The sequence below is a fragment of the Ornithodoros turicata genome, chromosome 1, assembly GCF_037126465.1.
Source record: "Ornithodoros turicata isolate Travis chromosome 1, ASM3712646v1, whole genome shotgun sequence".
Taxonomy (NCBI): domain Eukaryota; kingdom Metazoa; phylum Arthropoda; class Arachnida; order Ixodida; family Argasidae; genus Ornithodoros; species Ornithodoros turicata.
The window spans coordinates 79,490,320-79,516,843 of NC_088201.1; the positions used below are offsets into that span (position 1 = coordinate 79,490,320).

The 26,524-nt window shown below is 45.7% G+C and overlaps 1 protein-coding gene across 4 annotated transcripts in view; it reads left to right on the forward strand.

The window, feature by feature from the left end:
• Window positions 1–26,524, forward strand: part of LOC135378426 (neprilysin-4-like) — a 67,263-nt gene that overhangs the window by 18,373 nt on the left and 22,366 nt on the right. For 2 of the 4 annotated variants that reach the window (XM_064611455.1, XM_064611453.1), the window contains 9 exons: window positions 1,801–1,932; window positions 5,901–5,948; window positions 8,844–9,005; window positions 10,320–10,415; window positions 10,948–11,153; window positions 12,119–12,316; window positions 14,344–14,430; window positions 19,162–19,292; window positions 20,992–21,217. In XM_064611455.1, coding sequence (XP_064467525.1) covers window positions 1,842–1,932; window positions 5,901–5,948; window positions 8,844–9,005; window positions 10,320–10,415; window positions 10,948–11,153; window positions 12,119–12,316; window positions 14,344–14,430; window positions 19,162–19,292; window positions 20,992–21,217 — 1,245 coding nt within the window. In that variant the 5' untranslated portion in view covers window positions 1,801–1,841. Of the gene's footprint in view, window positions 1–226; window positions 320–1,800; window positions 1,933–5,900; window positions 5,949–8,843; window positions 9,006–10,319; window positions 10,416–10,947; window positions 11,154–12,118; window positions 12,317–14,343; window positions 14,431–19,161; window positions 19,293–20,991; window positions 21,218–26,524 lie in introns of those variants that run through there. The other 2 variants (XM_064611454.1, XM_064611456.1) reach the window with 2 other exon arrangements.

A 26,524-nucleotide genomic window follows, 5' to 3' on the forward strand; every position in this document is an offset into this window, starting at 1 on the left:
CCTCATAGCGCTGGCCGATCTCCCTTGGGGCTAACCCCGGTGCCGGCTGTGCTGTCTGGGGTTTTTCCTGGGTTTTCCTCAGACGCTTTCAGACATATGTCGGCACAGTTCCCTTAGAAGTCGGCCCAGGACGCACATTCCCCCAGGGCGTGAGTCGTGACGTTGCCCACATACGTGAGGCCGACAACGGCAAGCCCTATCACCACCACCACCACCACCACCCTTGGGGCTAATGGCCATTCTCCGTGGGACGAAGAAGAAGAAGAAGAAGATTGCTGGTTAGGCGGTGGACGGTTTCGGCACCAGGAAGCCGAAGTGGGTGAGCCGAACGACCATGAAAGAAGGCGGTATTGCTATTGTGTTCTACTTGTTGGGCAAGTAAACTTGTTGTTCTGCTTTCCCGGATCATGCTTTTCCTTCTTCGGGTCATTGGCGAAGACTTGTTGGAACCCATAGGTGGGAGGTTTTCCCATAAACTCCATTTCGTTACTCAACTTGCCGAACTAACAAGCATTTGCTATGTCAATGGAGAAATGGTAACGACTTGGTCCGCATAGTTCCTATCCCTCTTGTCCTTACGTGTCGTCGCATGAGTTTCGACAATCGCAGGTTGACGTGCTATGAAGGAACATTCAGAAAGCAGTATTGCGGCTAAATTAATTTGCGTAATTCATGCGCGTTGTCACAATAATCCATGAGGCATTGAGTAATGACAAATGCATTTAGTGTCGACGTCCACGTCGCTGGTCGTTACAGGTAGTGAACGTCTGTTACACGTGTAGAGGAGATGGTGTCCCTCTACACGAGTTCTACCGGCACCGTCCTCGCGTGCGGCCACGCTATCGCAATTACTAATGCCGCTGTACGGCATCGGATAGCCACAGACATCACTGCACCAAAGTAGAAAACTGTATCGGAATAGAGTTAGTTGATGGATTGGCTGTGCCCTGTATACACCACATCGCTTCGACAACGAGTGGGAAAACTTTCGCTATTCCACCATGTTTCTGCTGCGTACCATATTTGGCAATGTCTGGTCTGCCGCCATTATTTCTTCATAGCTCGGTTGCACCTGCACGGCAGAAATGTTCTAACATCCTCGCGCGCCCTCATATACGCATTTATAATCTATTAGATTACATTTACGCATTCGGGGATGGGGAGAGAATAAGTACGTTGGAAACAATATTGTGATCACAAAGACAAATGAGGTAAAGAAAATGGAAAAGCGGGAGATGCACTTTCTGACGTACCAGTCCAATTTCAACCAAATTAACGCTAGACAAGTCTGTGATTATCTCCCAGTCGTTGGAAAATGAAGAGAACAGGTGTTTTCGAACTTTTTCAATGAATTTTTACAACATTATGTCCAGCTCATTTAAGCTTCTTTGTGACTAGATTGATCTAATCCGCACTCTCATGCGTGTGTTTGTAGTACTTCCCATCCGACACTGAACGTCCTCGTTTCTGGAGGATACTTGCCTATGAAAGGCGGCGTACTTCTGAGACCGCTTCGAAGTCTTTTGAAACGAAGCTGGTGTACACCGTTATCTGTGTCAAAAATGAAGCAGTGGATAGCATGCGTAATGTCCTTATAACCACCAACTAATGCTAAGTTATCTGGTGTAAGACCGCCTGGCGAGCATTCCCTGTAAGTATTGTGTTCTAGAGGGGTACTTCACCATGTTTCAATAAAATACTAATTAGCTAATGACTTGTTTACTGTGCAGTTAAAGGCTGAATGCTTTTGCTACTTTGTTTTGCGTTATCTCTGTTTCCTCACTATGCCTTCTCATGCAGTTTTCAAGAGTTCACTAATGTGAGAAGTGCACCTGGAAAATATGGGAGCAATACGCATTGAGAACACAGTATGTTTCTCAATTATTTACATGGTCATACTTTCTCCAGGAATGTACCAAGAACGACCGAAGTGTAAGTTACCTTGGCTAGTACTGTTCTGCGAGGTTGCATTGGCCCACGATAGGTTACAAACGTTGTATGTCGTTTCCCAAAGGCATGTTTAGACCCTACACCACAAGTGTACAGTCAATGTATTGCTACGCGAATCATCCGAAAGTCCTTGCATTATGAACTTGTCTGTAATCTAGCCATTGGGCGAATCAACTACGAACCTGGGTCACCCTCCATGCACCGTACAATACAAGCGAGCATTGTATTTTACGCGCACAACCCAATTTATAATAAATAAATTGTTCAGGAATTTATCGTCGCGAACACGCCACTCGCGAGAACATACGGTATATAGTGTGTATGGCCTGCATGAACCCGAGTAGAGCACGTCAGAAGTGAACAAAAAAAAAAAAGACACGGGGAGCACACGGATGATCACCGAGAGAAAAAATCGGTCCCAACACCGGCTCATTTCACGGACGTGATAAGGGTCACGTTAGTGTGAAACCGACGTAAAGCGCACCCATCTATTTTCATCTTTACATTGGTCAGGGAGCATTCGAAGCGTTCGTAAAGTCAAAAGTAGATACACATGTGCCATATGAGGCCCTCACCAGAACTATGTAATCCCCCCCTCGAAGCCATTCAGAACTGAGCTGTTCGTTTCATCTTGTCATCATTATTCACGGTATCTTAGCGGGTATAGCTTGAAAACGTCCCAGCCTGAATTTGCGGTTGTCATGAAAGCGACGCCGCGAAGCGGTGAAACACTCAACTAGCCGATCCAGGTTCACACGACCGACCCCGCGTTGACTTGCGGATAAGTTGCTGCTTTTCACATGGGTCGCTGAGCTGCACCTGTATTTTGCTGTTGAAATCATGGATGAAGTAAACTGTGCAGACAACGACCAGCAAACTAAACCAAACGACTATTCTTCTGTGCCACAATGCGACTCTGCTCGGCAAGGGGCATTAGTTTGTCTTTCCGCGTTTTCTTCTTTCCGCACATGGAATACCGCCTACTTTGACGCATCCTCGGAAGTAATAGATTGAGCGATTCAAAATCAGCAATGGTTGTGTGTGTGTGGCAGAGGTCTTGAAGCAGTACTTTCTACATATCTGATGAACCCTTTCTCTTTTTTTCTGAAGCACACTTCTATGCAGCTCACGTGAGGAAGAGAACCAAAACCTTGTCTAGGCGAAAGAGAACAAGTTGTTTCAAACTTGAGTAGCGCCATTATGTGTAAGAAAACACAAGGGATAGCGCGAAAACGTATACCAAGTCAGTTTTGTAACTGTAGATTTGAATCAGCCCGTCAAATCGCTTGGGAAAGAATTCAGAAAGAATGCGACGTTCCGTTAAGGTGTCCCCAAAACATGCTCTCCAGTGACACACGGGTGTCGCAACATTACCCTGTAAGTCCTAAACTACATTCTTACACGCGCCACACACTTAAGGTCAACCGCCATGGAGCGAACGTACAGCGAAAAGGCTGCGAACTTCGCTCAGCGTCGGACGCCCTGCTCGAGGCGTCAAAAATGTGAGCATCCCCCGGCGATCCACCCATGCCAGATATTTTCGCCCAGCGTCCACGGAAGCGTCAACTGCGTATGAACACGAGGCCGGCCAATCGAAGCGCTTTTCTGCTACAAATTCGTGCCAGCTACGCTGCTTTGTCGTCTGCACGTGGTCCTCCGCTCTCGTCAGTCGTCGTCGTCGTCGTCTTCTTCCTATGGGGTGCTGTCGTCTGCTCGCTGTCTCTCCTACTTCTCCTTTCATTTTCCTTTCGCAGTATTGAATATACCTTTCGGTACATTACTGGACACGCCTTTTTAGATGGTTGTTGGATTTCGTCGCAAAATTTGTGACATTGAGTGCATTTTTCGAGCTAGTGAGTTCGCAAAGCTTTCTCTTTCTGCTCTGGTAACAGCGACATCAGAGCATGACTTTCCGATTCCGTCCGCCGATTTTTCGTCCCATGGAGCTGGTGCCGGCGAACAACTGGCGGCGGAACGCGCGTGGCAGTCAGCCGCGCGGACTTCGTTGCAAAAAATTCGCTCCATGGAGGTTGGCCTATAGAAGATCTTATCTGAATCAGCACAGCTGTCGTGTGCTTGCGTTTCTCCGACATTCCTGCAGCGCAGAACTTTCGCTGCTTGCTATTTCGGCCTCGCAGCCGGTAAACGTGAAATTGACCTTCACGAAGTGTGGTTGATCAAACACACCGGAACTTCGCAAATAATACGCGACAGCTATAGTCTTCTCTTTGGACAACTCGGTTACGTCAGCCAGAAGGAAATGAGCAGCGTTTCAGACTCGTTCGCCTTCAACGCATCGAGAATCAACATTGCAGTTCAGAAATCTCAAAATCGATACTAAGCGATAACCTACATACGTTCACCGTGTTGGAGTTTAGGTGCGCCGCCTGCAGGTCATACAAAACGCGAATATCCCCGAAGCAGCACAATGTACTGAAAGTCGAGTGCAATGGGGGTGGATGGGTAGGTAGAAGGCCTTGAACAGACACGTGAAACTAGAGAACATTGATAGGACACATGCATACCGTCCATCCCCATTGCACTACTCGATTTTCAGTACATTGTCCTGCTTCGGGCGCCTCTTCTGTGATAGGCGCTGCATCTCCAGATTAATGTCCATTACATAAAGTTCACCATTATGCTTCCTTTCGTAATAATCTACTCGCTAACTACATTTCTAAATGAATCGATCATTCTAAGAGGATCAGAATAGCCTCATCTGGCTCCAATCGCTTGCACCACCATTGCATTCTTCATCAGCAAACAGAGACTGTAACCGGCTGCCCGAACGTATTGTAAGCATTACTAACCTATGGTTTCGTAACAAGCTATGTGCAACCCAGGTGGCGAATTTCCCCATTCATCATTATCAGTGTATTTGTTGTTGTAGCGTGCATACTTTTGTTCATCGTTGTTGCTGTATTGATTGGTTGGCTTGTTTCTTGCATATGCCTATCTTGTTTTTTTTGTTCACTTGTCTTCTTCTGTTGATATCACCCATGTGCAATCGCTGTTGTCCACCCCTCTTGTAATGTCTTTGTGTCCTTCGCGCTCCTAAATAACCGGTCCTGCATTTTCAAATTTACCACAATTAGCCTAGTTTTCCACCACGAAAGCTGCCCACGGCGAATGCGGTCGACCTCGCAAAGTTCGGCACTCTGACCTGCTCCTCACCAGAAGCTTTCTGAGTACGTTCCGTGTAGATAGAACGCGCGCACTTACAGTTCTGTGGTAACAGCAGTTCAGTGGTTATCAGCTCTGCGACCCATGGGAAAAACAGCAACTTATGATTGGTACTCACTCATTCACTGGTGTCAAGTGAGCTGCACAGAAGTGTGCTTCAGAAAAAAAGAGGAAGGGTTCATCAGATATGTAGAAAGTACTGCTCCAAGACCTCTGCCACACACACACAACCATTGCTGATTTTGAATCGCTCAATCTATTACTTCCGAGGATGCATCAAAGTAGGCGGTATTCCATGTGCGGAAAGAAGAAAACGCGGAAAGACAAACTAATGCCCCTTGGCGAGCAGAGTCGCATTGTGGCACAGAAGAATAGTCGTTTGGTTTAGTTTGCTGGTCGTTGTCTGCACAGTTTACTTCGTCCATGATTTCAACAGCAAAATACAAGTGCAGCTCAGCGACCCATGTGAAAAGCAGTTGGGTAGAAATCCAGCGAACCGGTAGAGATGCGACCGGCTTCTGTCCCGAGGCAACTCCCTTCCTACATGTGAAAAGCAGCAACTTATGATTGGTAACAGTGATTGAGTAACAGTGGTATGAGCGGTAACCAGCACGAAAATCTTAACGCGGTGCTGGTCCATCGGACCGTGCGAATTTAAGACGAAAGAGTATCCCACCAGACCAGTAGAGCCCGACGCCAAGTATTCACGATATTTAATGCCTGTTAACATAGAATTCGTAGAAAATATGATTTTCTTATTGTTGCAGCTGAAAAAGTTCGTGAAGTGTGTCACACCACGCAATGCCAGAAGAAAGGTAAGTAGATTGCATTGTACACCAGTGCAACACCTTCTGCGCGAACCACGAGCATTCGCCATATTCGGAAGAACGTACTTGCATGGTGAATTTTAATTCAGTCACGCGACACGATATTCCCACCATCACAATCAGGATCGTCATCGCCACTCACATCATCCTCACCATCTCTCATCATCACTCATATTAGACCCGGGAGACTCTTTTCGGCTGTAGTTCGTGTCACACAGGCTCCGCCTCAATGCGTGCGTCATATGTCACGTGAGGAGGGAAAGAGAGAGCAAGGGATGGAGCTGGAATGGCGGGAACACCAAAGACGGGGATGGGCAGGTATGTGCCCGGCGGCAGAACTGTTTGCAAGTAGGGCAAATTATTCGAGCTTTTTGGGAGTTCTAACTTTTAAAAAAGTATTATGAGCGGTTATATGTACGCAGCCCGTCAGACTGAGAACAGGATAAACATTCCGTTAAATGTTCCGTTGAACGAGTCAGCACTTCCAAACGCGAAATATTATTTATGCAGTTGCCTGTGTACCGCTGTCCGACGCGTGTTACCCATTACGGCTTCTCGAATTCAGCATTATGTATTCGATGCACGGCGATTTTCACATTTATTTTACTTCACAAAATAGTATAGATGATCATAGCTATGTGGAACTTTTGTACGAACTTTGTGTTTCCTCTCATATCAACCTGTGTGAAGTAGGGTAGGGTCCTTTGGCTACCAGGGGTAAACATCCTATGTCATTATAACTTCTCTATCATTTATTATTTGTTGTTGCACATGCCTCGGAATTTCGTGATATACAGAAAAAATGTTTGATTGAATGGAATACATTAATCATATGTACAGGGTGTTACCTTATAAAAGTCTACCCGTGCCGCCATGCCGTATTCGCCAATTACTCAATGCAGGTGACACATTGTGCGATCTTTACACAAAGCTCATAAGGACATTTAATCTTGGTGAATTTCAAAGTGATTGAGTGCCGCAGCACGAAGTTATAACTCAAAACGTGCAATTCCCATAGTCAAAACAAACAAGATGGCGGCGTTGAGAAGAGCACTTGACATGCTGCTCCCCACACGACAACGTGTCCTGCCAGCCGGATGGAACTGCAGTTTTCATTTCATTTTCGTGTAACTGTGGTATTTTGCTCAGAAGTAAGCAACATGAGGAACGAAAAATGCCGACGCATACTAAACAGACGACACCCAAAAGCGATGTCGTCTGCTAACTGAGAGGCGCCTTCTTGGCTGTTTTGACTACGGGAACCTCACGTTTTGCGCTATAACTTCGCGTTACGGTGCTCAATCACTTCGATATTTACCATGATGGAATGTCCTTATGAGTTTTATACGTAGGCAACACATGGTACCGCCTGCATTGAGTAATTGGCGAGCACGGCATGCCGGCGCGGGTAGACTTTTATAGGGTAACACCCTGTATATTGCTCTCAGTCTATTCTTTTGCTATTTTCTTTTATTTTATGTTCCAGCGATTTGAGCACACATTTGAATCACACATCACAGGCACAACTGCTTGCTCACACCTGTCGCAAAGTTAGTCTAAATTGTATTATGCTGCAGAAGACGAAAGTTCAGGGAGTTCAGAACAGTCCCCTTGTGATTTGTAGTTGTTGATCGCAAACTTTTCCGTAGTTCAGCAGCAGGCACTTGTGTTTCCGTTCGGCAAACACATCTCCATCTTGCTTTCCTCCCCCTTTTTTTTTCTTTCGTATAATAAATATATCCCGCCCCCCATCTTACCTGCGAAGAAAGGACTAGTGAACGAGTTACTCTTCTTGTTGCAATATGGAATGATATGCTTGGTTTAACAAACGAACAAAAGCTTTCATTGCCGTATGAATTATTTTGAGTGCCATATACCCGGCGTTGTCGCCGATCGGCTTCCCTATTTTGGCCGGGGCAGTGCCAGTGCTGTGTATTATGGCTTTGGCCCGGGGAAGCGGGGAGCGGGTATATTTATTAGGGCAATGGAAAAAAAAAAAACGGGGGGAAAGATGAGGTAGCGGTGAAACTTCAGACACTTCCCAGTTTCGCTCGAGATGAAGAACCACCTGAATGCACTTAGTGTAGCGAACCGCTGTCGGTTTTACACAAACTAATGTCATCTCTATCCAGCAAGGCTATGCAGTAGTACGCATAAATCACATTTACCTACGAGCACATGTCCTCATGTGCATATTCCCCATCTCTCCGCAGCAAGTAGAATCCCCAGCGGCCGGCGCGCGGCCAGAAGCGACTTTCTCACGTGACATATGACGTTCGCCGAGAGGCGGACCTCGTGACTCGAACTACTGCCGAAAAGAGTCTCCCAAGTCCCCCCTAGATATGGGTAGGGGTTGCGTTCCACTCCTAGAGTGGAAAACCTCGCCACTTCTTCGTCAAAATATAATTGCTGTTGTTGTTGTAATCCAGCAACTTTAGCAGTGCGGAGTAGGTTAATTGCTGTGACAGCAAACCATATTTCCGCAAGGGTGGTTTGCGAGCGCTGTCACGGCCATACAAATTAAGGAACAAGGCAGTTTTAGCGCGGGAGCGCGGCTCAAAGTGCTGGAAAAGCCTATGACGTGATACTTCTCCAGACAATAAATTAATTTTATGCTCATCACAATGAGAGAAAATATGTCCAGAGAATACAGTCTGATCCACGTGAACTGCGGCGACATAAGTTCAGTAGGATTCTGAACACATCAGATTTAGTCCGTACTCCGTACTGACATTATAAAAATGTCTGATACTGGAGCGAGTTGGATGTTGTTTTTGTGTAATAGCGTAGACCACCAGGTTGCGATTAATTTTTTTTTAGCAAGTGGTTCTTTCATTACTCTTTATTTTCGTGCGTGTCTCTAAAATGGCTAATTTCTTTCAGCGGAACTGATCCAAGGCCTTCTGTCTGAGAAGACTGATCCATGCGATGACTTCTACGACTACGTTTGCGAAAAATGGATCAAAGCAAACCCAATTCCTGAAGATAAAAGCTACTACGGTATATTTACGAAGCTCGGCTTAGATCTTCAGATGGAACTGAAAGGTTTGTGTTCGAAATGACTGAAGCCTTGCAATATCGATTCCTTTCACAGTGAAAAAACAATTTTTTTGCTGAACTAATGTGGTCATTGTGATGGCAAAGGGAACTGTGTATTTTGTAGACACTCCGTGTAATTTTCGGAGAGTGAAAATGCTGGCCAGAGATGTGATTTAACTCTTCTGTTGGTTGCCAGTTCAGCTTCAAGGTCTAGTGCCGCTTGCACCATAACTGCTCGTTCGCGTGCGAGTGGCTGGTAGTGGTGATCGAAGTTGTCAATGGCGTTGTACACTGGCACTTTATTTCTTACCTAGGCCACACACAGAAGAGAAATGGGCGATTAAGGATAAACGGGCACCAAAGTACATAAAATTCCCCTTGTGAAATGAAAGACCCCGTTATCTCGAAACTAAGAAATCAACTATAAAAAATTTTCCTCACAGAATTTCACGTCATGATTGAAGAAATCGTTTCTAGAGAGAGCACTCCGGCATTGCGCACCTTCTTGGGATGCACAGGAAGACGGGGAAGCTCAAAATTGAGGTTGCTTTCGCTGATTAAGTCCGGGCAACGCAATCGATGAAATTCCAATAACTCTTGGAAAAGGTGCCGACCCCACCTTTTCCACGAGCGACATCCAAAACACTTGAGTTAAACATATATTCATTCAAATTTTGCCTTAAATAATTGTGTTCATCCGCCATTGTTGCGCATGATTAAATGGTATTTTTATATTAAGCCATATTAATCTGTGTAATTATTTCAATTATTTGCGATTTCACTATATAAACCTATCATTGGTAGAACTGGTACACCCAGCCATTAGTGCAAGTTTGATGGTAGAGTTTTGCTCAAAATTTTATTCGCTTAATGCTGTCACCGCTTTGGTGGCTAAGGTAGCGTGTACGCCTACTGATCCCAAAGTCGAACGTCACAACCCGGTCGGGAACGCCAGCAACTTGGTGGCAGGGTATAAGTTGCTATGACGCGCGACGCGGGCCATAAGGTGCGCCGTGTGTTGAAAAATGCAGCAACGTTGAAGAACCGTCAGATCGACCGCTGTGGCGTCGCCCGTGATCACAGTTGTTCCGCGACGTAAAGCCACGAACTAATATTATTAATACATTCGGGACAATAGAAAAATGCTGTTGTCTCTGTGAAAAGAAAAAAAAAACAATAAAAAGAAACATATAGAACGAGGCGCTAACGTCAGCAATATCCAGAAATGCACAAAGTTGTGTGATCTCTGAACTATCGTGCAAGAAAATGCAGAGCGTGTTGGTTTGTCTGAAACATGATGAAACTATCACATCTTTTTAGATATACTGGGCAATACAACGGCGATGTTTGAGCGACCAGAGGCGGCACCCTTAAGAGAAAAGATATTTAATGCGTATAGGTCCTGCCTGAATCCAGGTTCGTATGGAATTTCGATGTACAATCAATGTTCCAGGTTCATAATTTGTACACGAACTGTATGGCGCTGCAAATTGCAGTCCGTCACTAGTAATAATCCTACAAGGCCCGCATTTGTTGCTATAAGGGGCAAATTTTTCGTGAATGTCTTTTTGATATACTACTACTTTTTTTTAAGTAATTTTAATGTCCTATGAATCATTTTTTTCTCTGTGTGTGTAATGGTTACGCAGTTCCAGTCAGACTTGTACATATAATTACATATCGAATGAGAAATCAGACATTGCTTGCATCGCAACATAGTATATAGTTTTCGCAGTGGTAATCGTAATCGTAACAGTCGTCTTTCCTGCAGGGATGCTTCTCCGTACGTACGTAGTACGCTCTCACATCGAGTTATGTAGCGTACTGTACGCATTTCCATGACACCCTAACAGCATGTTTATTCTGTTGTACCTTGCTACGAAACGCTATCTCTTCCACGGGCCTTCCCGTCCATTCCCGGCATACGTGCATTACTGTTCTATTGCAGATGTACCGCAAGGCGAAAGTTTTGAAGCCCTACAAGGTCTCATGTCCGGGGTGGGCCTCGCGGTGTGGCCTGTTTTCTCGCCAAGTGTAAGGGTTCCTAAGTGGCAAGATACCTTTCGAAATATTTTCGTGAAACTGGGACTAAGTCCTATATTCAGCGTGGGCGTTGCTCAAGATTTAAAAGAACCTACGACGTTCACGCTACAGGTGAGTAGGTTTATTCGAGCTGGACATTTCTCCAGCTCGTACCACGACAACTCATACAAGAACAACGCATACCAAGCAAACACACATCACACTCCACTCATACCGCGCTCAACTTGTACCAATCTGAACTTATTCCAGTTCAGGTCAACGGGGAATATGACAGGGAAAGGCCATACATCAGGCAGAAAACCCACAGAGCGTGACGTGAACTGGAGGAAATGTAGAAGTCACAGAAGCCTATCGCAACTACACATCGTTTTTCGAATGGGATTCCGAAATTGGTGGGTCCAAAATTAGCCACAGAGATATCACTTTTAAATTCCATGCGCATACACACGCCATAACAAAATAGTGAACCAATTGGCCAGAATGCAAAAAAATAAAAATAAAAAAAATATAAAGAAATCACAAAAGTAGTAACGAGAAACGTGCCACTGAACCCCTTGCGTATATCTAATGAACCCGAAGGCGGGTCGAAGCCATTCACCTATTATTGTGATTAGTGTCTTGATATTCCACTTGACGACGAAAATGTTGAGTAGTTGCCCGTTGGTTTCTTTTTCAAAATGCCCTGGTTCCTACAGTTTTTGCGGCCCGTTTTAACGATCCTTCAGTGTGCGTCAGTAAATTTTGCTTCTGGGATTCGTACATTTCCTTGAGTGTAAGTTACACTCTGTGACATTTTCTCCCCCCGTTATGACCTTGTCGCAACCGTCGCAACTGTCGATCAACCAGGCAACACTGGGAATGTGTTGTCTGGTGTGAGCTGGGTGGTCGCCCATTTCTCTAGCTCTAGCTTTGCTTCTCTGCGTAGACGGGTGATTTGCAGTAGCCTGTTCTTCTGCTGTAGAAGCTAACATATCCCCACTATCGCTATGCAGTTGACCTGACCTAACATGTTCCCAGCGCACACGGTTCAGTACATGGTTTTTGTTTTCATTGACGTTTATCTGGTACGTTCCTAGATGGACCAACTGACTTTTGGCGTAGTCGGCAGAAACCAGTTTCTTAACCAGACTGAGGAGGTCAACCGTCAGATAATCGCGGCATACAAGGAGTACATAATGGGTATCACCAAACTGGTAACAAGTGGTGGTATCAGTCACCAGAAGCTTCGAGCCTTTGCGGATGACATAGTGGAACTAGAGACTGAGCTGGCGAAGGTAAGAAGACATGTTGATACGAATCAACGATATTGTATTAGTTATATTGCGTACTTACTGTTGCAGCACATGGTGCACGTAACCGTCTTTCAAGGAGCATTAAAGTGGTATCCAACATGGACAAAAACTGCTGCCATCTTGTAAAGCAGTGTATCAAAAGAATTCCCATAAAATATTTCTCCCCAAGGTTTTTTCACTGCGGCGCAATTTCATTTACAAAATCGCTGCCGCGGCGAGAGGTTCGAGCGCTCGAACTGTAGGCCACATCCCTCTAGGGTAACGTCTGTCAGAGAAAGCCCCCTCATTGGTTGGTAGAAAAAAAATCTTCTGCTAGTCTTGTACGAGCATGGCGAGCTGTTCTTGTTTGACTGCTGTTCAATATATCACGTTTTCTCAAAAACAAAGCATGCATGCTGCCCGGCGAAATACTCTTACGATCACTAGTGTAATTTCCGTGGCTTCTGTGCAAGTCTTCGCTGCACGCCTCCAACTGGGGAGCGACGTACGTGTTAGTCATGTGATCCGCCATTAGCGAGAATAATTCCGAGGCGTTTGCTGTGGTGCGTCTGTCTCCGTTGTAGTTGCCAATTCCTAGTCACGGCAAAGTCTGTTTGATCTGTGTGATGTCCGTCTCAGCTAAGTGTGTGGCCGTACAGCTCACCGTGATGCAGCGCGGAGTTCGGGGTTGCGTGAATGAGAAAGGCATAGCCTGACTGTCGCTTGCAGAAGGTTTCGCCGAATGAACCAGGAAGAAGCAAGAGGCTGGCTTTAATTCGACGTCATTATACCAGACCTGATACAAACCTTCTAATATGCAGTCTGCACTTCAGCGAGAGCAATTGTCAATCACCGCCGAGCGTTTTTGTCGTACGTCAACGATGGAACAGCAGCTGATATTCACCGGTCGGCTTGGTCGGTTCGTGATGCTCGGTCGGCTTGGCGATGCAGCTGCCGGACATACACCTAACAAACATATCCCCTTACAGTTCGACTCATATGTCGTTGTACACACCATTTCTCGCGTCCCGGTAGTGTCACCGAAGACATTTCTAATGCGACAGCTATACAACTTCGACGGCCAATGAAGATGTCACCGTCAATCTCACGTGGTACCAAACCTCATGGAAAATCACCATTGCACGCTATTATAGAGTATCGTACGAGCCGTTATTCGTAAATAATAGTAGTAGTCATGAAGAACTGAGACACTTGAGGCAAAATGGCAGGAAATTGTATCTTAAACTTATGGAAACATACAATGAGAAGCTCAGTGCCACTTAGTTGGTGGATTTTCTCCGTTCGTACGATGGCAAGACAACAGGGGCTAAATTAAGAGCAGTTTTGAAGAGCAGCTTCAAAATTATTTTTCACGCCTCATTTTAACTAAATCAAATCGATGCAGTCACTTTAGTCAGGTTTACGGAAGTTCTTCGCCAGACATAGAGATCATTTCGAGCACGAGGGAAATATTGAGCAGCCTTCCACTGTTACTTATATAATGAAAATGAGTGTGGATGTGAGAGACAAAGAACAACAACTGGAACAGATCGTATACGACGACGATGTCCTCGCCGCTCACCAGCGCTTCACAGCTTCAGTTGCTCTCCGTACACCATTATACATGTGACAGGCGAAATGAGCGACATGGGAATGAGGCGTGAGTAAGTGAAATGTCTCCATGTGGCTTGTTCATTTGCATTAATACGGCGGTGATCAACAACACCATGAGTAACCGCAGTTCCTGACGGTGTTGTTCAGGGCTGCAACAAGGGTCTACCAGTGCGGCTATGTTGAATGGGCTGCTACTGATTGTAGTGAACTGAGCCAGAAGCATCTGACTTCCCATTTCACAAGTCACATTCTGTAAAGACATGCTCAATCTGGTTCGCTACAGCAACCATTCACCTTTTCCCTGACCCGCACGGTAACTTTTGAAGTATATGAATTCGAAAAATGGAAACTGCCAAGCACACACGCAGCAACGATAAATGAGAAAATAACTATCTGGTGAATGCATTAAATTTCAGAGATCCCGTGCTCAGGAGGAGAGACGAGACTTCACTGCCATGTATAAGAAAAAAACAATATATGAGCTGGAGAAAGAGTTGCCGCAGGTAAGCCTTTGAGGAACACTTGTCAAAGGTAGTGAAAATCTCCTTGAAATAGTTCACATTGCAGGGGTTGAAATGCTCAGCGCTGAGCAAACTTGTGGAAACACCACAGCTTTGTTTTTGCGATGAACAGCGTTACTGGACTTGCACTGTTACAAGAGTTGTTGGCGCGTTCTTTCATTCCAATCGCTCACATAGACTACAGGTTTTCCCGGCGATTTTAATCCAAGTGCCAGCTAGATTAATCCCAGTGCCAAACAAATTAATCCAGGTGCCATTTAAATTAATCCAAGTGCCATACAAAATAATCCAGGTGCCACTCAAATTAATCCTATATAAATGCTTGTGATAGTAGACACTTTGCGACATAGGTGGTGCGGTCTAGTACGTGGAACCCAACTTTTTGTGAGTCACCTATGTCAGAGTTGCATGACATGACATATACTCACTGTTGTGGTTTATGCCCACTGTTTGTGACAACTTTCGTCATGCCGAGCATGGCCTGACCTTTTAGGACTTCACCATGTCGCTGCTGTATGGATTGGTGACTTATATTGACCATTATTGACTACAAAACCGTTTTGCCACAATTTTGATGAAGGCGGTTATGGCGTGACTTTTTGGAACTTCCTCATGTCAGAGCTCTATGACATGGGTGTTTAGGACCATTATCGACTACTACGCCGATTTTGGGGCAACTTTGGTGATCCCGAGTGCGGCGTGACTTTTTGCCACTTCTTCATGTCGGAGCCGTATGATGTAGCGCCTTATAATCATTATTCACAACTACACCTTTTCGGGACAATGTTCCGGAGCAGGCAATGGCGTGACTTTTTGGGACTTCCTCATGTTAGAGCCGTACGGCAGGCTGGTCTACGACTATTATTGACTACTCTACCTTTTTGGGACAATTTTTTTCGTGATGCCATTTTCGGTGTGATGGTATGGTCGTTTACGACGATAACTGATAATTGCGCCATTTTGGAACAACTTTTATGATAAGGGGTGTGGGGTGTCTGTTTGGGATTTCGTCATGTCACACCTGTGTGGCGCGGTTATTTACAACCATTTTTGACTACTACACCTTTTTGGGACAATTTTCGTAATGCTGGCTACGGCGTGACTTCTTGTGGCTTCCTCGTGTCGGAGCTGTATGGTATTGTGGTTTATGAGTATTATTGACTACTACATCTTTTTGGGAAAATTTTTGTAATGCTGGCTACGGCGTGACTTTTTGGGGCTTCCTCATACCGGAGCTGTATGGTATTGTGGTTTATGACCATTACTGACTGCTACACCTTTTTGGCACAACTTTCGTAATGCTGGTTACGGTGTCTTCCCTTCACCGACTAGCCTGAAGAGGCAGTCACATATAACCAGCCCTTACTGCAGACACCTTTTAGCAAGCATCCTGACCGGTTGAAAACTGCTGATTCATTGTTGCGACGAAATAGGCATCCAGTTGAAAAGTGAAGAAAGTCAGCTCTGACTGAGAACTTATAAGTCGTGAATACGTGTCAAACTCGTTTTCAGAGCACGCACCGAAAATTGTGTTCAATGCATACATTCTAAACATTTAACATTATTTGTCCGCCGGAATATGCCGGGGCACTACTCTGCACCTATGTCATGCCAACCAGAATCAAAAAGTGATAGAAAGCTTGTCACGTCCGTTTGGATATGAAAATCTTTATTGCATTTTCGTTGTGTCACCTTTTGTCTTCGCGATTATTATCCCTTTAGGTACACCCTTCATAGTGCTGCCTGTAAATGAGATCAGCCAGGAAACTGTGTGTGTCTGCCAACAGCATAGGCTGTACAGCCTTCCGTAATTTGTAAAAAAATATAATATTTCATGTGGGAAAGTTGTGATGAAGCAAAGACAAAAGTATGGCTTACATGGTCGTAAATCACCATAACATAGAGCTCTGACATAAGGAAGCCCCCAACAGTCACACTGCAACCAACTTTACGAAATTGTCCCAAAAAGTGCATTAGTCCATGATGGTCGTAAACCACAATATCATGCAGCTCCGACACGAAGAAGTCACAAAGATTAACGCCGTAACCAGCAATACGAAAATTGTCCCAAAAAGGTGTAGTAGTCAATAATGGTCGTAAACCACGATACCATACAGCTCCGACATGAGGAAGTCCCAAAAAGTCACGTCGTAACCAGCATTACGAAAATGGTCCCAAAAAGGTTCAGCAGTCAATGATGTTCATAAACCACAATACCATACAGGCCTGACATGACGAAGTCTCAAGGAGTCATGCTGTAACCAGCATTACGAAAATTGTCCCAAAAAGGTGTAGAAGTCATTAATGGTCGTAACTCACCACATCATACAGCTCCGGCATGAGGAATCCCCAGGAAGTCACGCAGTAACCAGCTTTACGAAAGTTGTCCCAAAAAGGTGTAATAGTCAATAATGGTCAGAAACCACCATACCATAAAGCTTGGACATAAGGAAGTCCCAAAAAGTCACACTGTAACCAGCATTACAAAAATTGTTCCAGAAAGGTGTAGCAGTCAATGATAGTCATAAACCACATTACCATACAGCTCCGACTTGAGGAAGCCACAAAAAGTCACTCTTTAACCAGCATTACGAAAATCGTCCCAAAAAGGTGTAGCAGTCAATAATGGTCATAAACCACGATATTATACAGGTCCGACATGACCAAGTCCCAAAAAGTCACGCCGTAGCCAGCTTTACGAAAATTATCCCAAAAAGGTGTAGTAGTCAATAATGGAGGTAAATAACCGCGCCACACAGGTGTGACATGACGAAATCACAAACAGTCACGCCACACCCCGTATCACAAAAGTCGTTCGAAAATGGCGCAATTATCAGTCATGGTCGTAAACCACCGTACCATCACGCTCGAAATGGCATCACGTCAATAATAGTCGTAGACCAGCATACCATACAGCTCTAACATGAGGAAGTCCCAAAACGTCACGCCATAGCCTGCTCCAGAACATTGTCCCAAAAAGGTGTAGTTGTGAATAATGGTTGTATGGCACCACACCATATGGCTCCGACACGAGGAAGTGGCAAAAGGGCACGCAGCAGTCGCACTCGGCATCACCAAAGTCCTCCCAAAACGTTGTAGTAGTAGTCAATAATGGTCCTAAACAACCATATCATACAGCTCTGACATGAAGAAGTCCCAAAAAGTCACGCCATAAGCGGTTTCGCCAAAATTGTGGCAAAAAGGTTTTGTAGTCAATAATGGTCGTAAATCTACGTTCCATACAGCTGCGACACGGTGAGGCCCTAGAAGGTCACGCTATGACGAAAACTGTCACAAACAGTTGCCATAACCCACAACAGTGAGTATATGTCATGTCATGCAACTCTGACATACATACGTGACTCACAAAAAGTTGGGTTCCATGTAGTAGACCGCACCGCCTATGTCACAAAGTGTCTACTATCCCAAGCATTTATATAGGATTAATTTGAGTGGCACCTGGATTATTTTGTATGGCACTTGGATTAATTTAAATGGCACCCGGATTAATTTGTTTGGCACTGGGATTAATCCAGCTGGCACTTGGATTAAAATCGCCGGGAAAACCTGTAGAACTATTTCTCTTACAGTTGGGGTATAATTTTAAAGTGAATTGGCACACAAACTGGGCCAATACCGACCCTCGTACAACATGTATATAATCCTGGATCCAAAAACCTGGCCCAGCCGTTAACACAGCTTGTGTTTTTCATGACTACTATGTATGTTGATAACCCATCGCGTTTATCCTGTTGACAATCACCATTCTGTCCAGGAGTAGCTACGAGGCCAGCGTCTCGTGATTACGGTAACGAGGGGTGTCAGAGACACTAGTCAAGTCACACCGCGCCATCTGTTTAGGTTTCGCAAGAATCAGAATCACGGGGCTGGAGTGCTGTAACAATATGCAGCCGAATATAGTCAGTTGAAGCACGTATTTTCCCTTTCTTGTCTTATTGTGTTCGCCATTGTCGCATCGGAAAGACCCAGAGACGCGAGATACAAGGCGAAGAGATTGCGTTGATGTGGTTTGGCACCACTAAGGAAGCTGTGAATCGCCGTCATAAATAAGCACCATAGGAAGCATGCGCGAAATATCATCTAGCTAAATACTTGTACGTGGAGGAAGAAATACGTAGAACATACTACGTATGTACTTCATCATGGTAAACCAGTTGTAACGTCTTTCGTCTTCACAGTATCGTTGGCATTCGAAACTATAAGCTTCCATTGAAAGCTACAGTGTTGTGGCATGGATTGTCGCAAACGGGCCCTTTATTCTCCTTTACCTTCTCATCCACGTGTTAGACAACAGCACTTAAAGTGTCACTACTGACTCCATAGTTTCGGATTCTACAAGAGCAGGTGACGTCGACGAGAGTTGGCGTTTCTCTCCTATAGCGACAGCTTGAACGTTTCCGCTCTTCACCAAGCTTTGGAAGTCAGCCAGTCACTGTGTTGAGGAGACGGAAATGGACTTTCGCGGAGCAATGTTGCCAGACGCCTTGGAAGATTGGGCGCTAAATGACGTCATACATTGCAGAACTAGAAATTAATTTTGTGATACATGCGCCTCACGTAGAGAACAATATTCCTGATTCTGAAGACAGATTTAGTCCGTGGTGGCACTTTAAAAGTGGGCGTCTTTCTAGAAGTGTGTTTGTCTACCTTTTCGTCAGCGTAAAACTATTAAAGGTATCTATTTTCCAACAGGTAAACTGGTTGGACTTTTTCAACAGCATGCTTCGGGAAGTAAACATCACCGTCAACGAAACAGAACCGGTAGTGGTGCTCGAAATGGAGTACTACAAATCCACATTGGACTTGCTCACCACATTTGACAAGTATGACGCTCTCAATGTCGGGGCCTACTAGTAAGGAAGGCCAGAACGCGCTGTATTTATATGTAGAGGGCCCTGCTTCATTGTTGTTGATTTCTTTTTCTTTTTTGGTAATTGCGGTTTGATGATCCTAGATGTCGACTCACGTGTCGGCCTGGCTGGGTCTGTAATACAATAATAGCCATAATATTTAATTAGTACCCAAGCTAGCTGGTCTTTGGTCGGCATCTCTTTGAGTTTGAGGAGCAACAGTATGACGATGACTGGAAAGACAGGAAGGAAACATCTTTCCACTAATCGTTGTCCCATTACTCCTCAGCAGGGGCGGTCCCAGCGAAGTACTTTCGGAGGGGGAGGGGGGAGAGGGGTTCTGGACACTTTTAGGTATAGTGCCAAGCATAAAGCCTGTTGTACTCTACCTGGACGGTCCAGGTAGAGTACAACAGCTGCTAGACGATGGGAAGTCTTATGAGTAACAAGTTTGGGGGTGCGCCCTCTTCACTCCCCTTGAGAGTGTCACAGGGAGAGAAACGAAAACTGGACCAGGCTATGCTTTGTTTTGGGGGGAGGGGGTGACCGCCCCCCCCCCCCTTGGGACCGCCACTGCTCCTCAAGCTCCAGAAGATGCTACGATCGTCACTACAATACTTATACTACAATTGTGTCTAGCTCATTGTGCTCATGCCGATCTGATTTTTGTAACAGTACACGGGCGTGGGTACTGAAAAGGTTAAATGTTACCATTGTAATCAATGTTACTTTGAACACGTGGCCATGTTAGGAGAATTCAAAAAGGTTACCGTTTGTGACGTCGTACGCGCACCGTGGGAGATCTATATGCATGTACAGAATTTAACGATTGCCTCTAACTCCACCCGTCGTAATGAGCCTTGGTGTCATCATAATGAACCGTCCAGCAAGTTTGAAAGCGCGCAGCGGAATCATCCTTGCTCACTATGACACGAGAAGTTGAAAGCGCAGCATCCGCGGGCAAAGTGATGTTCACCGTGTTTCTTGACATGAAGGTACCCTTGCTACTGACCTCCAAGGAACCTTACCAAACTGTGAATGATATGAGGTACTGCGAGGCTACGCAGATAGTTCAAGAACAGAAGTCCCAGGCAGTACAAGGACTGCCCTTCTCCATGGAGACGTCCGCCATTGGGTGGCAACCTTTTCTGTGACACACTGCACAATATGCTGTGAGGCTGTTTTGGAGTATCATCCCTAGAGTCCACATCTTTTTTGTGTGACATTTTTGTGGGCTCCCTTGAAAAGGACCCTGCAAGTGAGCTGCGTTTCACCTGGGAATGCGGGAGCTTTCGCAGATTTGTGCCGGTGTGTTGGGATGTCACGAACGGAACTTTTTGAACGCTCCTATAATACCCTTGCAGCGCTCACTTAAAAGAAACAGCGACTTAAAAGAAACTCTTTGAGACGTACACGAAAACCAGAAATGATCAAACAGAGCCAAAACAGCAATTCAAAACTTATTTGTTTCATCTACCAGAGGAAGAACTAGAGTGATTCACGCGCACTTACCGACTTGCCAGACCCTCGCAGCGATTCGACACTGCAATTTGCTACAGAACAGAGGACAGAACGAGAATTCATATGAGTGCACGGCCTGAATCATCTTTCGCGGTGTTTTCACTTCTATACGTCTAGAAACAAGAATTAACCTTTCTTCTCCCACACACAGGGTAGCTCTTCATAACTACTTTGGCTTCAAGGTCGTCTCTAGTCTGGGACCAGACACTAGCGAGAAATTTCGATACCTCTTGTTTGAGCTGAATAAGGTTGCCGCAGGAGTGAAACAAATGCAAGAAAGATGGATGTGGTGCATTCAGGAACTACAGTTCAACGCAGATAACGCACTGGGGCGAATATACATCGAGAAGAAGTTTAGCTCCGACGCAAAAAGAGAAGTGAGTAACTTTACGTTCGTGGTTTAATTAGAGCAGTCCTTAATTACAGGAGACGCAACACAAGCAAAACAGATACTGATGTCGCACGATTGTTTATGATGCTTATAGTCAAGGTAGCAAGAAATTTACAGAAAGATAACAGTACGTTTTTACCATTGAAATTCATTACCAATTGGGCTATGACCAATTTTTTTGTTCCCTCCTTGGACGTGAACGTCAGCCTCTTCAGTCCTTTACTCAGCTTGGTGCAGCACTATAGATCTCCGGGACTTTCTCATGGACTGTCATCAGTCGCACACCACTTCCTGGCGGAAGCAAGGAGGGCGGGGGCGATTCCTCCCCCCCCAAAAAAAGAAACCCTCTGTTGCATATTATTTTTCCCTCTCTCTCCTCCCAAGTTACGCGCGTCGAAAAAAAAAGCACCCCCCCCCCAAAAAAAAAATGAATTTCCCACCGACACCACTATAACATCGGCAATGTGGTGCGGCTTGCTATGCTACAATATCAAACTGGATGGTCGCATGTGGTTCCTGCTTTTTGCTCAGCTTGAAAACTACTGCGATTTGTGCGAAAAAGTATTGTATACAGAATCAACCAGGCGTCCGTACATCAGTCGTCGACGCCTCGTTGTTGGACCTGTTCTCTGACCATTACTCCTGTTGAGATGAATTAACCTCTGACCTCATCTGGGTAGCGCAGAGCGCTTACTTTGGGTTCCACTTCTCGAATAAGGTCTGGTAGCGACTGAATTTCAAATCCTGCTGGCATAGGACAGGAAGGGTAACAGCGGGGTCCCCGATCGATTGCTTTTCTATTTTCACAGCCTAATTCAGGAAGCTGTCAGGTCTGTCAGCCTGATTGCGGTATAGGGTATAGAAAATTCACTTTCTTGTGGTCCTCATCAGTCGCTGCACTCTTCTTCCCTGATGCCTTCTAGTCAGCTTGTCGAAAACCGCGTAGGACATCCTGTACGTGGCTCGTGACGACTCCGTGTGCAGCTGCACCCGGGAGAACAGCAACGCTCTATTCGGAGGGTTTAGTTTATAATTCAAAAACAGCAGTTTATCGGGCTCTACTGCCCACCACGTGAACAACACGTTCTGATTTTGGAACAAATGTGTTAGCTGTCCCATGCAGGCACTGTTGAGCGACTGTCCAGCCGTCCAGGCGTCGCATCGTGTCATCCGCACGCATTAGTAAGCCAATTCGTCCGCCTTCTCATATATCTCTCCCCTGCATGCCCTGGCCGTCTCTGCAGGTGCAAGTGGAGCCATTGAAGGACACACCGTTTGGGTTATCTTCTTAGTGGGATCTTCGAGGTCCCAATACGCTGGCGGTGGAGTCAGTTGCCATCGAGGCTTTCTCTGATGGTCCTCCATCTCATTGGGAACATCTCCGCGCCTCCATCAGAAACGTCACCGTTAAACCAGTACTATAGTTCGTCACGCTGCTGCAAACTCCTCACTAGTTTTTTTTTTTTTTTCGTGCTAGCGCCGCGAACCAAATGTGGCCATGAGCGGCGTACAGACGTGGACAGATGGAGAGAAAACAGCAGGGAAGAGTGGGGGATAGGGCGATAGTATGTGTCCTTGGCCGACTTCAGGGGGAACTGTGCCGACATTCGTCTGGAAAGTCTTCGCAAAAGCCAGGAAAAACCTCAAACAGCACAGCCGGTATTGGAGTTGTAACCGGTGTCACCTCCCAGGCTCGGCGTTAGCAGGCTCGGAGAGTTTGCAATCTGCCGGAGGGAGCCGGGGCACAACCCCCCCCCCCCCGCCCGCCCTTTTCATACACAGAGGTCGGGCAGGGTGTCGGGAATTCCGTGTTGGGCCCAGAGAGTCGAACCGAAACGTTTAACGGTCTGGTTCGGGGGTTTAGGTTCGGCGATTAGGGTTCGGTTCCGGTTCAGCTCCAGAAGGCAATTATAATGGTTCAAACCGGTTCTTTTCAAGCGGTTCGGTTCACGAACCGGTTCAGGGGCCACGGGTGCGACTGAAGCACAACAGGCAGGTTAACACAAGCTTCCGTGTGTGTGTTACAGTGTTTGAAGTGGACAGGAAGGCGCCAGTGGTCGCTCAGGGTTTTGAAAGAGTTTGTGCGATATGAAAGACTATGAATATGAATATGATATTAGTAGCGGCTGCAAGAGGAGCATAGCCATGAATTGCTGGTTTGGGTTGACTTTCCCCGCACGTAGCTCATGTCGCCGTGGTTAACTCACCCACCGGGTAGTTCGCAGAATCCTACCAGGAATAACAGTCAACGAGGCCTGCTACCTTGGCCTAAGTGATTTAAGTAATTGAAATCATTCATTACCAGTCAGAATCGCGAGTACAGGTTAATCAGCTAACGGCGCTTCATGGTAGTTTGATTGGAATGGTGCGATTGAGAGCTCGGGGTCTTTCTGTGTAAAAGGCACGTTATTGTGTCAGAATTGACCGCCGCCGTGCTACCGTGTCGGCGTTAGAGTGAACTGGCTGTGGAACAAAGACAGAGCAAGTGCAAACATAGAGTTCGGCTCATTTTCGACCCATTTGTGATTTTTAAATACTACGTCAGTATAGGTCGTTTTTGCTGCTTTTATTTCAAATCCACAAAGAAAGCCAGTTTGGCATGTTCTTTTCAGTCTGACCAGCATGAGTGTGGCAGGTGCTTTACTTTCTAGTACCCTAGGCACGCGGCAAACTTAATACATTAAACGGAATCGCAGTAACTTCACCTCGTGACCAACCATCATCCTGAATGACGCTGTTTTTTCAACCGTTGCGTCCCCCGTTCAACGCCCCCGTTTTCAACAAGCCGGAGGAGAGAACGACGCTACGCAAGATGATGGGTGGTGAGGAGGTGAACTTGCCGGCATTCCGTTTCATTAAGTTTGTAGTGTGGCTAGCGTATAAGGGGCTTATGTAAGTTCACACCCGCACACGTTGTGAATTATGCTGCAGCGTTGTACACACGGATACGTGCTAGAGCTGAGCTCAGGTAGTTTGCATTCGCAATGCATTACACATAACAGAACAGAAGAAGAAAACGAAAGACGAAGAAGAGTAAATTTGAAAGACCGAAGGTCGCACAGCCGACGACATGTACATTGGTTGGTCTGCGTATTCGCATTTATGTATAGGATGCCCACGGTAACTGCAGAAATGATCTATAACACAAACACATAGCGCTGAAAAAATGAAAAAATAAAACTGACAGCTCTCCTATAATGTTACATCTTACAATGAAGCACTGTTTGTAACACAAACGTCGTAGGAAGGAGAGTGTCAGTTTCTCTTTGACAGAGCTGTATCTCAGTGATCATTCTAGCAGCTAGGGTGGCCACCATGGGCCATTTCAGCAGCAGGGTGGCTGATTAATATATTATTATGAAACATGTAACTTCATGAATGCTACCCAAAACTGTCGTTGATGCCTAGTTCTTATATATATTCAGTGGATGTCTTATACATTAGTAGCATGGGCGTTCCCATCATTTTTTCAAGGGGGGTACAATGCACTTCTGGGGGGGGTGGAGAATGCAAACCCCCACCCCCTACCACATCATTTTCTGGAAGCGGACGCTGTGCACTGTGTGGGTGTTCAGAGGTCTCTATTATGACAAATGAGAATAATCATTACGACCTATGCCTAAAGAGTGCACTATTTTCACAGCGACCTTGGAGTTCCAGGGGGGCCATGCACCCCTTGCCCCCCTCTCAGTACGCCCATGATTAGTAGTCAACAGTTTTCAGTTACCATCTTTGTTGTTGTTATTTGCGATTCTGAGCCCCGGGATCTTCATGTAAAAGGCGCGTTATCCTATCATCACTGACCGTCCCAGTGTTTCCATGTCGGTATATATTGGTATGTTCATGGTATATATTGGTATGTTCTTTTCATTCTTACCCGCATGAGGATGCCTGGCCCTTTACTTTGTAAGGGGCTTCAGTAAGTTCACGCACATACGTTTGGAATTATCCTGCAGCATCGTACACACAGACACATGCTGTAGCTGAGTTCAGGTAATTTGCTTTTGCATAGCACTGCACAAAAGAAAACACAGAAGAAGACAAAACAAAAAGAAAAAGCAAACGAACAAGAGAAAATTTGAAAGACCGAAGGTCGCACAGCCGACGACATATCCGTTGCTTGGTCCGCGTATTCGCATTTATATACAGGATGCCTGCGATAACGGTAGAGATGATCTCGAAGACATAGCGCTGTCAAAGAAAAACTGACAGGTTTGTGTTACAAACGGACTGACCTTACAATAGAGCGCCTCTTTGTGACAAACGCCATAGGAGAGTGTCAGTCTCCCATTGACGGTGCTATGTGCCAGCGATCATTTCTGCTGCCAGGGTGGACGCCCTGTGTATAGCTGAGTCTGACTGGTATACTATTATAATATATGTCACTAATTGACTACTACCCAAAACTGTCATTGATCCCTAATTCCTATACACATTCATGCGTATGTCTTAGACATTAGTAGTCCTAACAGTTTTCAGTTACTATCTGTTGCTATTTCGTGACTCGAGAAAATCCAGATCATTGTTGCAGGGCACGACTTTTTCGGCAAGCAAGAGGAAGTCTACGAAGCTAGTAAATGAAGAAAAAATACGAAAAATAGTTTTTGTGTTCATGTACAACATCCAAAGTTTCGCACTTCATACCGTGTGAACCGTTATTTGAACCGGTAACCGGTATTTTGTTACCGGTTTAGTTCCGGTTCAGCTCCAAGATGGCGTCGACTCTTTCGGTTCGGTTCCGGTTCGGCCAAAAATAACGGTTAATAACGGTTTTCGGTTCGGGTTCGGTTCGACTCTCTGTGACATTGTGAGGCAAATTTTTACGGGATTTTCATGATCACTCGCACGAAACACACGATTCTTAGGATATACCTCGAAACGTTGGTCTTGAGTGTCAGCTGGGTAGACATGCCGGAGGGGGGCCTCCCCCCCCCCCCCCCCCCCCCCCGCGGTCGGCGCCTATGGTTCCAGGTATGAGAGGGCCAGGCTCCATATGGCCTCCCATTCGATGTACTTTCGTCATCTCATCTTGCCCTGCAGCCGTGACGCTGCTCATAATTGTGAGATCAACAACGGCAAGATGTCTGCATAATGAAGTAAACGCGACGCGAAAGACAAAGGGACGGAGGAACAGACAGGCCAAGCATCCTGTCTCTTCCTCCGTCCCTTTGTCTTTTGCGTCGGGTTTACTTCATTATGCATTCGCACCAACTAGCCCAATTGCTCGTCGTGTGGCATGCTGTCCACACGATCACCAGATAACTTGGCTTCAAAATACAATTACCTTTGTCAC